The sequence below is a fragment of the Drosophila subobscura genome, chromosome A (genome assembly GCF_008121235.1).
Source record: "Drosophila subobscura isolate 14011-0131.10 chromosome A, UCBerk_Dsub_1.0, whole genome shotgun sequence".
Lineage (NCBI taxonomy): Eukaryota > Metazoa > Arthropoda > Insecta > Diptera > Drosophilidae > Drosophila > Drosophila subobscura.
The window spans coordinates 4,608,633-4,620,517 of record NC_048530.1 but is presented as its reverse complement, the minus strand read 5'-3'; the positions used below and the strand labels follow the sequence as shown (position 1 = coordinate 4,620,517).

General features: G+C 47.4%; 3 protein-coding genes across 11 annotated transcripts; all 3 read right to left on the bottom strand.

The window, feature by feature from the left end:
* Positions 1-320: 320 nt before the first annotated feature.
* LOC117890067 (allergen Tha p 1) lies at positions 321-845 on the bottom strand. Its single transcript, XM_034794709.1, has 2 exons — positions 612-845; positions 321-535 (listed from the first exon to the last, which is right to left on the bottom strand). Exons 1-2 carry the CDS (start codon positions 805-807, stop codon positions 393-395), a joined length of 339 nt encoding a protein of 112 aa, XP_034650600.1. The 5' UTR covers positions 808-845; the 3' UTR covers positions 321-392.
* Positions 846-1,343: 498 nt separating this feature from the next.
* On the bottom strand, positions 1,344-2,521 carry LOC117890041 (nucleoside diphosphate-linked moiety X motif 8). The gene is made up of 3 exons (XM_034794662.1): positions 2,149-2,521; positions 1,464-2,063; positions 1,344-1,424 (listed from the first exon to the last, which is right to left on the bottom strand). Exons 1-2 carry the CDS (start codon positions 2,430-2,432, stop codon positions 1,511-1,513), a joined length of 837 nt encoding a protein of 278 aa, XP_034650553.1. The 5' UTR covers positions 2,433-2,521; the 3' UTR covers positions 1,344-1,424; positions 1,464-1,510.
* Positions 2,522-4,007: 1,486 nt separating this feature from the next.
* Positions 4,008-11,136, bottom strand: LOC117889922. 9 transcript variants are annotated; one of them, XM_034794451.1, is made up of 11 exons: positions 11,077-11,136; positions 9,583-10,163; positions 8,892-9,446; positions 8,686-8,823; positions 7,625-8,626; positions 7,250-7,556; positions 6,652-6,791; positions 6,459-6,464; positions 5,465-6,352; positions 5,251-5,391; positions 4,008-5,181 (listed from the first exon to the last, which is right to left on the bottom strand). In XM_034794451.1, exons 2-11 carry the CDS (start codon positions 9,949-9,951, stop codon positions 5,110-5,112), a joined length of 3,618 nt encoding a protein of 1,205 aa, XP_034650342.1. In that variant the 5' UTR covers positions 9,952-10,163; positions 11,077-11,136; the 3' UTR covers positions 4,008-5,109. The 9 variants fall into 9 exon arrangements, with proteins under 9 accessions (XP_034650342.1, XP_034650351.1, XP_034650359.1 ...); XM_034794460.1 differs by having other exon boundaries at positions 7,625-8,623; XM_034794468.1 differs by having other exon boundaries at positions 8,686-8,811.
* Positions 11,137-11,885: the final 749 nt, after the last annotated feature.

Here is an 11,885-nt window from a genome sequence, read left to right as displayed (position 1 = left end):
TCCTTTCGTTTTCGCTGGCCTAGTGGAAGTAGCTTGCGAGCAGTTTGCTGGAGCGCCTATGTTGTGGTTGTTGGTTCCCCAACCAGAGTCTGGCGTGACGGATATCCGGGGCGCGGCGAGACAAACTTACCCGTCCCTTCCCGCTGTAAGAAATAAATTACAAAAGTCGAATCACTTTCTCCTGTGTGATTCAACTGGGTTTGGGTTCTTGTGGAGGATGGCCAGCACCAAGCCGATGCCAGACATTTTACAGACACTTCCATAGAAATATACAGAAATATAGAGAAAATTTACAAGAACAAAATGCGGAAGTAATTTGACAATTTTACGATACTACGATTTTATTGTTGAATTCATTCATGGGTATAAATAGCCTGTGGTAGTACGTATATTTAGACACTTTGGTATTTTCTTATAAGCATCGCCCAGACATCGGGGTATCTTGTTTGTAAAAATGTTGTCAGCTTTTGCGCCTTTTGAGCCTGTTGGGGCGAACAGTTCCTGCACTTTCTGGTTATAACTTCTGGCAGGGCGGCTGAAATTTATTGAATAAGATTTTTGATTTCAACTGTGGCATCGCAGTTGACAAATTGTGGATGTATTTACGCTACCTTTAAGTTGCTGGCCCAATTGGTCGCATTCGCTCTTCTCAAGAATGCACATTATCTGGCGACTGACAACGACCTGGTTATTCAGCAGCTTATTAATATTTCTCTCTTCGGCTTGCGCCTTCGATGAGATAAAAATGATGAAGAAAATAAAATAAAGAACCAAAAACTGCGCCTGATTTTTATTTAATGAAAGCATCACTACTCCTTCGAATACGCGACTGTATGACTGACTGACTGCTGTCTGTGTACATATCTGAACGGTGGCCAGAAACTGTGTATCCCATTTATTCGTGCATGCGCAAAAGAGGCTGGCTGGACCTCGGAATGCCATCAAATATCTCACATCACATATACTCGGCACGTACCAGTCACCATCCCATCCAGTTACGGATAGGAATCGAAATCTCAACTGCGACGGCAAAAGAACCAATCGTTGTAGGCAACAAATTAATGAATATCCAGATAGATCCCCATTCGACCTCCGCGATTGTTGCCGCCCCAAATAATTAACAGAAAACTTTCAAGAACTTTTACTTCGGATTCCCAATAGCAAATCAAACAAGAAACTGCTGAACAAAGTGTTTGAACCGACTATCATCAAGGGTTTCCCTTCCAACTGATCTTCCATTTAATTTCCGAAAGAATTCAATTGCCCTTTCGATTGGGTTTTGCAATGAAAATCAGTAAATCGTTGCCAATCTGTGGGAATATCGAATATCTTCGAACATAGCGTAAAAATCAACAACGTTTTTACTCAATTTTACAACAAAAATAGTCTGTACATAACAACAAACAGGACAAGACCTCTTTGGCGACTGGTTTATTTGTTTAAAACATTTTTAGCGATCATCCCAACTCGAATCAGATTGAGTGGAATTGGCTAGAGTCCGAGTTCTCAATTAGCTGGCCATTGATGGGTCCGAACGATGATGGCCTGGTTTTGGGGGAATTTTGAAGGGACGCACAAATTTGATATTTGTCTTGAGGGTGTCGGGCAGCTGGCTGGGGGGCAGCAGACAGTGCAGAAAGACGTGGGTCAGGTAGCCAGTGATGCCCCAGATGCGGTACTGATCGACCACGAAGACGGGGCCGCTGTAGCCGCTGCGGAATTGCGTGTGCCGCGCCGCCTTGGGTGCCATCAATGCGTTGAGCGGTATGCTGAATGCTTCCTCAACCTCTTCCCAGTTCAGACGCAGCTCAGAGATGTGAAAGTCGGCCACAAAGCCGACCACAGGCACAATGGCCGAGGTTCGAGGCAAATATAAGGGCTTTGCCTCCCCCCACACCTGGATGCGATCGCGAGGCAGACCGATTTCCTCTTCCGTCTCGCGCAGGGCACAGTCCACGTAGCTCTCATCGCTTTCGTCCCGTTTCCCGCCCGGAAAGGAGATCTGAAAGCTGTGACTACGCAAGTGTCGGGAGCGGCGCGTATAAAGCAGCGAAATCTCGTCCCTGAAAGGCGGAAGAGAATGGTCATCGTGGTTGGAGTCGCGATATCCGGACGGGTACACATACACACGTCTGTGCCGCCACTTACGTGCCCCGTTCCTGGCAAAGAGCAATGAGCACGGAGGCCGATAGCTTTTCGCGCCTAGTGGGTGTCAGGGATTTTGGTCGGGGAAAGGCCGGCAGATTGCGCATCTTTTCCATGCAGCACTTTTGCTGCTCCGGCGATAGAAGGGCCGCATACTCGTCAGCGGTCAACAGCTGGCCATCGGTTCGCTCGGAGGCAACGGTCGCTGAGGAGCTAAGGTGGCAAATTGTTGTCCTCAACAGACGCTGCATCCGCTGGCGCGCCGAGTACGCAGTGGCCAACGACATGATATACCTGGGTGTCTGGCAAAAAACAAACAAAACCAATAATATTTGCCAAAAATCGAATTAAACAAACCAAGAAATGATGTAAACAACAATCGGCTAAACCATCGATAGACTTTTCTATATATCCGAAAATAGTCTGGGGAAATACGGACAAGAAAAGCGCCTCTGGCGGAGGGAACGCTATTCTCAGGTCCCGAATCTTGCCAGAGGTGGCGCCACAAGTTCTCGATTAGCCTACAGAGAGCGCCACCCGTAAAATGAACTTACTAAATTGACAAATGCACTGACCAAACAGACCAACGGTGACGTTTGGCTTGTATGAACTGGCAAATCCATATATTGTGTGGTAAGTGGCCTGTGTAAGCATTTGTGGCTCCATTGGTTTGGGGTTTTGTGCTGCATGAGTTAAGCTGGGTGATAAGGTTTTGGGTAATTGGTTTGAAGGGAACATTTCAAAGGATTTTGGGATGCCAAAAAAAACTATGAACTTACTCTTGCTCATTCAGGAAATCAAGATTAAAGGGCGAAGCGTACAGAAAGCAACTGTATCCGATCAACCCGAAACCGACTAAAGAATTGAGTTTGTTTTTGTGTATAAATGTAGTTTATTTCTTGTTGTTCCATTTTTGTTTTGTTTTTTTGTATTCGGTCACGTGTTAAATATTAATAAATAAATTGCATTAAGTAGTATACGATTAGTGTTTGGTTTTAGAAGTTAGTTAGAGGCGCAGTAGCAGAGTTTTAGACTTTCCTTGGTGATGCTGTTTCCCAAGTACATACATAAATACATCGGTTTCGAAATGTATTCATTAAATTTACTGTCTTGTGGCTTGTGTGTGTGTGTTGTGTGTGTGTGTGTTCGCTTGTGTATTTGCAAAAATATTGCGCCTGCACTTCCGAATGGCGATCAGAAGTATGTATACATATACATATATAAATATTATTAACTTGTGTTTATTTATTTAATTTGTAATTTCTTTTTTTTTTTTGTCACCTGCACTTGAAATATTTAGAATATTCTTTAGTCATTTCCATTTAGATTAATAACATACATACATATGTATGTATGTACATATGTATGCCTAAGTGTGGATTTCAATATTAGATTTTTGTTCATTTGCTTTTTGCTTTGTTCATCTTTGTCTTCTTTGTTTTTAAATATGCAAAAATAAGCTCTCTCTCTCGCTATCCTTTTCTCGCTGCTGCCGCCACTCGCTGCCATCCATTTCTTATACATATACATACATACATATGTGTGTATGTATCCTCTCTCGCTTAACAAAAACTAGACAATGCTGAAATTATTGTTCTTCGTATTACTTTTGCTGTTTTGCTTATTGTTTTCGATTCATATTTATATCAAATACAGATACAGAGACTCCTATGCAAAGCGTACGCACATACATATGTACATACATTTATGTTTTTATGTACATATGTATGTATGTATCTCGTGTGTATGGCATTAATTCGATCGATCGAGAAGTGTGCTGATTTCTTGTGTACATATACAGATAGTAGATAGATACAGACAGAATCTTAAACATTCGCTTAACTTTGACGCTCTTAAATGCATTTTTTGTTTTCATTTTTGTTTTGTTTATTTTGTTGTGGTATTTTTGCGGGCTTTGTGGTTGTTTTGCAGGCATGCATGGCTTTGGTTACTAATGCTATGCTATAAATATAATTATGATATCTCCGGTATTGCAATAATAATCCATAACGGCTCTCTCTCTCTCTCTCTATCTCTCTATACAATAAAAATTCAACGAAATCTCAGCTTATCGCGTAAATATTCCCTTATAGCGTATTTCTTTTTTGGCATAAATTGTTTTTGTTTTGTTTCCTTTGCATCGAAATTATAAATGTAGTTAAAAAATAATATTAAATACGGTAAGCCTTAGGGTTCATTTACATGGAAATCATATCATAGAAGTTAATACAATAATCGTAGTTGCTTGCAAGTAAATTCAATCAAATGCTTAAACTATTGTTCTACACGAGGGTGGGGTGTGTTCTGGGTACTGCTTACTGGGTTCTGGGACGCAAGAGACAGTAGACAGGAGGCTGGGGTTGAGTACTTTACCATTTTAGTACTTTGCTGTACACAGACACTGAGTAGCACACACACGCGCACACCCACACCCACACCCACCAATCCATCCACGCACTCACGAACACACTCTCTCAAAATTCAGTCTTTTTCATATACAAAGAAGGGCAAAGAGCAACGCGAACTGTTACGAAAAGGAAGCCAAGCAACCAAGAAGCAAACATTGGGTGAGACTGATTATTCCTTTCATTCCTTCGGGCTTCGACACTGTTTCGAAATCGTCGAGTTACAACGAAAGTTACTTCCATTTACAATGTTTCTTTTTATCGGAGTCATTCAAATTTAAAGCTGCTTTGCTGTGTTCAAATCGATTGTTGAACTGTTGTTATCGATAACGATAACAACGGCCATGCATTGCGGCCACTTAAAGTTGATCAATTTTGAGCTCGCTCATATATTAGGAGCTCGTTGTAGGATCGATTCCACACAGAGACGGCTCCTTGATAGCGAGTGATTCCAATTGGAGAGTGCATTTGCGGGTCTGTTCAGTACACGGCGTGTACTCCAACGGAGTGCGACGGGCAGGGGGGCAGGTCGTGTGTGAGCAGATACATATATTTTTTTTTATATATAGATAGGCGTCTCTTGGCCAGTGAGCAAACGAAACATGGACGTGGGCATGGTCTTCATAAGGATCTAAACAAAAGCGAAAAATGTTTCCAATGAGAAAAGTGAGAAAATTGGAAACGTGATGCGTGCGCTTACCTCGCCCACAGATGATGACAGGAGCTTGACAATGGTATCATGGGGTACGGCCACAACACTCTGATTGTTAATCTCGATGATGCGATGACCCACACGGACACCGCCGCGCTCGGCAATTCCACCGCGCAGCAGACTGCAGATCTGCAGATGGAAAGAATCATTCATTTAGTAGAAGAAATCGTTGAGAAGGGATGAAGGATTCTTGTTCTCTTACCACGCCATTCTGGACACTGAAACCCAACTGGAAGAGGGCCTTGGGCCGCAGTATTTTAACCTCAACGACTGGGGGACAGGGCACAACGGTGAACTTGACGGCAGTTTGATTCTTGGCATTGCGTATGTAGCTCTGGCAGGTGGAGAGCGGCAGACCGACTAGGCTCATGCCATTAATGGCTATCAGCTGGTCGCCAATGTTCAGCTGGCCGCAACGGGCTGCGGCCCCGGTGGACATTAGATTGGCAATCACGACCGTGGGCAGCATGGAGCCCCAGCCCGATTCGACGATGACAACGCCAAGAATTTCGCCCTTGGCCTTGGGTACGACAACCTCCTTCTGGAGCTCCTTCTTGGCGAATATCTCGAGCTCATCGCCGAAGATCTCCTGACTGTTGAGCACCTCCTGGTAATCCATCTCCTTGGCCAGATTCTCGTTCTCGATGCCATTGGCCTTGAGGAACTCCATGTAGGCCACCTGGAAGGCCTGGCCAATCGACTGGGCTATGAACTGAGCCTCATCGCTCTCGAACACATGGCAGATCATCTTCGGTGTGCGATTGTGCTTGCTGTGCAGCGCCTGTAAGGGTTCCTTTGGTGGCGAGGAGTCAGCTGCCTCGCTGGCCGACACCGACACCGTCACCGTCGGATTGGACACATCTCCAAGCGGATTTGGACTGGGGCTAGGATTTGAATCGCCCAAGCTGTTGGGCACGAACCGGCGACGGGCCATCAGCACCACCAGATCCCCGATGTCGGCAATGTAAGAAATGGTGCGCAGGGCATGATCCATCATGATCTCCTTGAGGTCTGTGTTTAGCACCATTATCTTCTCGGTTGATATGAACAGGTCCACCTCCGTGCTCGGCTGGCTCTCGCCCTCGGGTGCCTGTATGGTGTATAAAAATGTACAAAAGTGTCATAAATATGCCCACATCTGTGCTTGTTTTAGGGGGGTTTGGGTGGTGGGGTTAACGATCGAAACGATCTCTTACCAAAGCCTATTCAAAGGGAATGCGCAGCAGGGAACGAGAAAAGCGAACGAGAGAAAGTTTAGACACAACAACACACATTTAGCATTGCAGCAAATAGATAGCCTAACATTAAGGTACACTTAGGATGGAGCTGGAACTACATATGTACATACGTGTGGGGGGTGGAGGGGGCGGCTCACTCTTTAACACTCACCTTGATCCGCGAGACAGCCTCTTCGGCCTGCATCATGCGCGTTGACTTCGTGGGCTGGCCCTCGCATACGAGCTGCGTCGATCCCAGATACTTGGCTCGGAAGAGCACGCCCTCGATGAGAACTTTGGGTTCCAATAGACCTAAAACACAGACACAAGCGGTTATTAGATATGTGGCCAAGGGTACATTGAGTGTGTACATTGAGGCATGCATGTGGCACGAGACGTTAAGGCAGTGGCAGGTTGGTTAACCTGCTTTAACGCTTCGTAGGCCACAAAACAAACAAAGAAAGGAGATAGAGAGAGGAAAAGGTACATGGCAAGGAGAGAGATAGGTGGTGAAAGAGTAACGAGTGAAGGAGCAGGAGACAGAGACACTTACATCACATAAACACATCACAAATAAATGGGTGGAAAATGGGTGTGCGGATTGCAGCGTGAAATGTTATTATATATTAGATATAGGATATTCAAGAGAGAGAGAGAGAAAGAGAGAGAGAGAGGAGATATCAGTCAAAATGGAACCACAACAACAGCAAAGTAAAGCGGGGGGCGTCGTTCCGTTGCGTTCCGTTCCGACTAAGGGAGTCGCCACTCACCCTCCTTGTTACGCGACTTTGCCTTCTTATCGCTATTTGCCGAGTCTTTGAGCGACTTAATGGATCCCGTCGGACTCTTGGTGAACTGCAGCTTCTCCGGTGAACCGCTGATCGTTATGTCCGCCGTGCCCACAATCTGGCAAATGTCCGGCGAATTGGGCGTCAGAGAGGTGCCGATACCCTGCCGTATGGTGGCCGACGAATAGGTCTGCGGCTTCGGATTATTGTTGTCAATGCAGCCGCCGTTCAGATGCCCATTGCTGGCTATTTCCGTACCCTCATTGGCATTGCTATCTGGCTCCTGAGACTGCGCATAAATTGGTAAATTTGGATATTAGTTATAGGAATACGACGATGGATCGAGCTGCCATTTACCAGATCGGAAAAAAAATCCTGCTCCTCGTGCCGCTGCTGGCCCAGTAATCGATCCGTTTCCAGATCGGTATCCGGCTCCTCTTCCTGCGCCGCTGTGGCTGGCATTGCTGTTGCTATTCCAATTGCTGCCGCCTCACATTTGCGCGGCACCCACACGGGGGACTCCGGCTCGGTTGGCAGCACTTCGTCGCAAAACTTGAGCTTATCCGGCTGTGTCTTGGCCCGCTGCAGGGCCGTGCGTATCTCCTTCATTGCCTCCTGGATCTCTACCGCCGCAGTGGCCGACTGCTGGACGGCACTGCCTGCTTCATAGACTGCACCATAATGGGATTGCTCGATGGAGCAGCAATCGCTTTCCACTGCTACGGCGGCTGCTGTGGCCTGCTCGGCCTGCATGGACTGTTCGTCACTGTTCGTGTCTGGCAGTTCAATTTGCGGCGGTGTGCAGGGCAGTGGCAGTGGCGGTGGCGGTGGCATCGGCATTGGCAGCGAGGCAAAGTCACTTATCAGCGCCGATTGCGAGGCATCCGTTGTGACAGTCGCCAGGCTGGCACTGTTGTTATATTCGTTCTCCAGTCGTTCACCATTTATCGGGCCATTAGCATTGCCATTGTGCTCGTGGACGGGCTGCTGTTGTGGTTGCTGCTGCTGCTGCTGCTGCTGTTGCTTGTCACAAACAACAGACACATTGTTCTCCGTATCGGAGGCATGGCCACTGCTAAGGCCATCCTCCAGCACGGGCATGCTCGTGTACAGCTTGCCATAGTCTGTGGGGCAGTTGATGTCATTCGACAGGCTATCCAGATCGCCGCAGTTCGAATCGTAGTCCGTTGTCTCCGGCGAGAGGGTAAAGTTGCGCGAATGTCGCCGCAGATTCGCCTCCAGTTCGGTATCCGCCAGATCACCGCTGCTGCGGCTATTCGAATCGATATACAGCTCAATATCGTTGTGCTGCTCCTGGTACACAATCGGCACACAGACACTGTTCTCGCTGGGTGGCTGCTGTGGAAAGAGAATGTGTTGGCAAGTGTTTTCCTTGGAGGAGTCCTGTTTCGTCTCACCTGCTTCTTGCTGGGCGAACGATGTACCATATAAAGCTCTTCTTTGGGTATCCTAGCCAGCCGCTGGCCAATGTACGCTTGCTCCATGGGTGTCGTTGCCGGATATTCCTGTTGCTGCTGCTGGTGCTGCTGCTGCTGCTATGCAGGAGGAGGAAACTTGCTTCTTTAGGAGGAATCCTTTTCTCGTTATTCGTGTGTCTACTCACCGCATTGGGCACATCATCGCCGCTCTCTGTGGTGTAGTCCGCGAAACGTTTCTCATCATCGGGATTGGCCTTGAAGAACTCCTCCAGCACCTTGCGCGTCTCCGAGAACTCGTATAAATAATCGAATGCTGGTGTTTTCTCTCTTGCTGCTGCCGCCATCCTGCTGTCCTCCTCGTGATCATTCAGATCTATCAGATTGCCCGACGATGCCTTGCCGGCCACACCGCTGCCGCTCGTGGTGGGCGAGACGCGCTGTGGAAAGCCTGGCGGACGTTTGCGTGAGCCGCTATTCGATGCCATGCTCGTTGCTGCCGCTGGCACTGTCGCCGGCTGGTTGCCAAACCGACGCGGCGATCCCTCGTACTCGGCTATGGGCAGCTGGCCAATCATTTTGGTTACCTTCAGTATATCCTCCTGGCTGTCTGAGCGCAACGCCGATGCGGCCTTGTTCATCCAGTTTGTGTCAATGTCGTCGAATACAACAATCTCCCCATCCCTCAGGCACTGGCCATCGGCCTTGCCCACATCCGTTGGCGAACCGGGACTGGCACGACCCTGCCACAGAAATACAAGAGAATACATGAGAAGGGTTGCCAATTCGCGGAGGGATTCATGAATGGAGGAATGCTCGCAAGGACTTCCTTTTCCTTCCCTACATCCTATTCGATTGTTACACAACGAATTTTCTTACCTGTGGCAGGGATGATTCGTGGGCATCGAACTGGCTGCCCGGACTACGTCCGACACGTATCTGATGGAGATGCGGCCGCTGGTAGTAGTAGGAGGATGACATCTGTCCGCCAGTTTCCCCATAACCCATGGACAACTGTCCCGGCGACTGGCCCTGCAGCGGCGCATACGGCAGCTCGGCATTCAGGTCCGGTGAGTTAAGCACTGTGCTGGCAGGCGTCACATTCGGGCTGCGAGTTCGCATCTCCCACACATAGCGCTCCTGCTGCAGCGACTGCATCTGCATCTGCATCTGCGGCTGTCCAAAGTTCATTTGCAGCGGATTGGCCATCGAATCGTTGCTGCTGTCGCTGCAGGAATTTGAATTCATTTCCTGCCTGGGGGTAGATAAGCTGGACGCTGGATGCTGGATGGTTTGCTGGTTTGCTGCTTGAACGCAGCTGTATGGATGCGGACTGGAACTGACACTGAAACTGAGTCTGTGAATGCTCCTCTCCGTCTTGGATTACTGCTCTAGTGCTGCGTCCGCTGCTGCTGCTGCTTCTGCTGCTGCTAACATGCCTCGTTCTGAGTAGATACTGCCTAAGGGAGAGGTGGAAAAAGGTGGAAGTTAGTTGGCTCGATGATCTAACTGATGAATCACTGCAACTGCAGCAGCCACAGCCCCAGTAAGGGACGGAATGAGAGAAATCAATGCTGGCTGGCTGGCTGACTGATGCTGCCAATTAACCCAATAACAAGGCCCGCGAATCGTGTCATCAAGGGACACAGTAGCCGTAGCCTTCACGTGTATCCTCCCATGTGTTCCCCTCCCTACCACACTCGCTCTCTGTCAGTGTGTGTGTGTGTGTGTGGATTGCGCACGTAAACTTGGCCTCCAAAAATGTTCCGCGCAGGCAAAACAAACTCGAGTGTGCAGAAAACGCAGGAGGCTGGGCTGGCTACCAGACACAACAACAGAGCCACCCACTACCTGCCGAAGGTGTTGCGGGGGAGGGCTTGGATGTTGCAGGCTGTGTGTGTCTCGCCTTTGTTTTCGATTGTTTGGCACGGCACGGACGTTACTTCACCACAAATACACACACACACACACATCTGGGTGTGTGTAGGGTAGGGAGTGTGTGTTTGTGTGTACATCAGCGAATTGATGCCTTTGCGCGCCTGTGTAGATGTCGATGCGTGGTTTTTTGTGTTTGTGTGTGTACTGCCATGGCATTGTTAAAAATCAATAGAATTTGCTGGTTTTTTCTTCTTTTTTTCTGTAGCTAGTTCTTCCTGATTCCATGACTGGACGACCGCCAGAGCCAGAGCCAGAGGCAGCACCAGCTCCGCCGACGCCCGCACACCACCCACCCGAACAACAACAACAACAGATGCAGCAACGGTAAATGACGCGGTAGAGGACAAGTGCGCGGACACGAACGGCGGTAAGGATCACATGCTACGCAACATCAGGACATCAGCAAAACAACAACAACACCTGTCGCTAATTTACCGTTCAATTCATATTTTTTATCAAATGTTTCACCAGTGTGACCGCGGATGTACCGTCCAGTGTGACCGCGGAATTATCAATAAAATATACCGACAGACCCTCGGAAATATACCGAAATATACCCTTGCATCAAAATATACTGTAAATATACCGTTAATCCGAAATCATTTTCCTCGATTTTGATGTTCTATTTGATATTACTAGCTTGCAAAGACTTTCAGCACTGAAACAATAATTTAATCCGATTGAAGAATCAATTTTGCTTATTATAAATACTTATTTTATTGGATTGTATACCTTATGACCTTACATTTTACAAATTTGCATTTGAATTTTTCATTCAAGTCACCCCTTCTGGAAGCAGGGGAGCTTTGTGTTCAGTATGTAAGTGTATGTAACATGTAGAGACACATGTATGAAAATTAAAAAAAAAAGACGCGCACATAATCGGGGCTATACTCCGGCTTATACTTATATTGTAGTTACTCCTTTTTTTTTGCTAAGGAACACCGGATATTGATGAAAAAATCATCATGATCGCCTAACTAATCACCGATTTCTTTGATTTTATTTATTTTCTTTTATTTTTATATACTCCATCCGCCGTCGGAGCCTCCAGCCTGGTAGCTGCCTCAAAAATACAAACCCCTATCAATCTAACTTCGGACTCGGTTGCCAGTGATTCTGTCCACAACAGCATTCAGCATCCAGTTGCAAATGATTGTTTCTGTTACATTGAATGGGGATGGATCGGCAGCCTCTTCTAGCTCCTCAGCTCCCACACTGACACTTTTAGGAGTAGCTCCACC

What these genes read in the sequence shown, in the direction of transcription:
- LOC117889922 (XM_034794451.1), bottom strand. Translation starts at nt 9,951, where the DNA reads ATGAATTCAAATTCCTGCAGCGACAGCAGCAACGATTCGATGGCCAAT. An exon ending in GTTCGCCCAGCAAGAAGCAG is followed by an intron (nt 8,627 to 8,685) that starts GTGAGACGAAAC and finishes CTCTTTCCACAG; the next exon opens with CAGCCACCCAGCGAGAACAG. An exon ending in AAAGTCGCGTAACAAGGAGG is followed by an intron (nt 6,792 to 7,249) that starts GTGAGTGGCGAC and finishes TCTGTGTTTTAG; the next exon opens with GTCTATTGGAACCCAAAGTT.
- LOC117890041 (XM_034794662.1), bottom strand. Translation starts at nt 2,432, where the DNA reads ATGTCGTTGGCCACTGCGTACTCGGCGCGCCAGCGGATGCAGCGTCTG. An exon ending in CTTTGCCAGGAACGGGGCAC is followed by an intron (nt 2,064 to 2,148) that starts GTAAGTGGCGGC and finishes TCCGCCTTTCAG; the next exon opens with GGACGAGATTTCGCTGCTTT.
- LOC117890067 (XM_034794709.1), bottom strand. Translation starts at nt 807, where the DNA reads ATGCTTTCATTAAATAAAAATCAGGCGCAGTTTTTGGTTCTTTATTTT. An exon ending in ATTGGGCCAGCAACTTAAAG is followed by an intron (nt 536 to 611) that starts GTAGCGTAAATA and finishes AATAAATTTCAG; the next exon opens with CCGCCCTGCCAGAAGTTATA.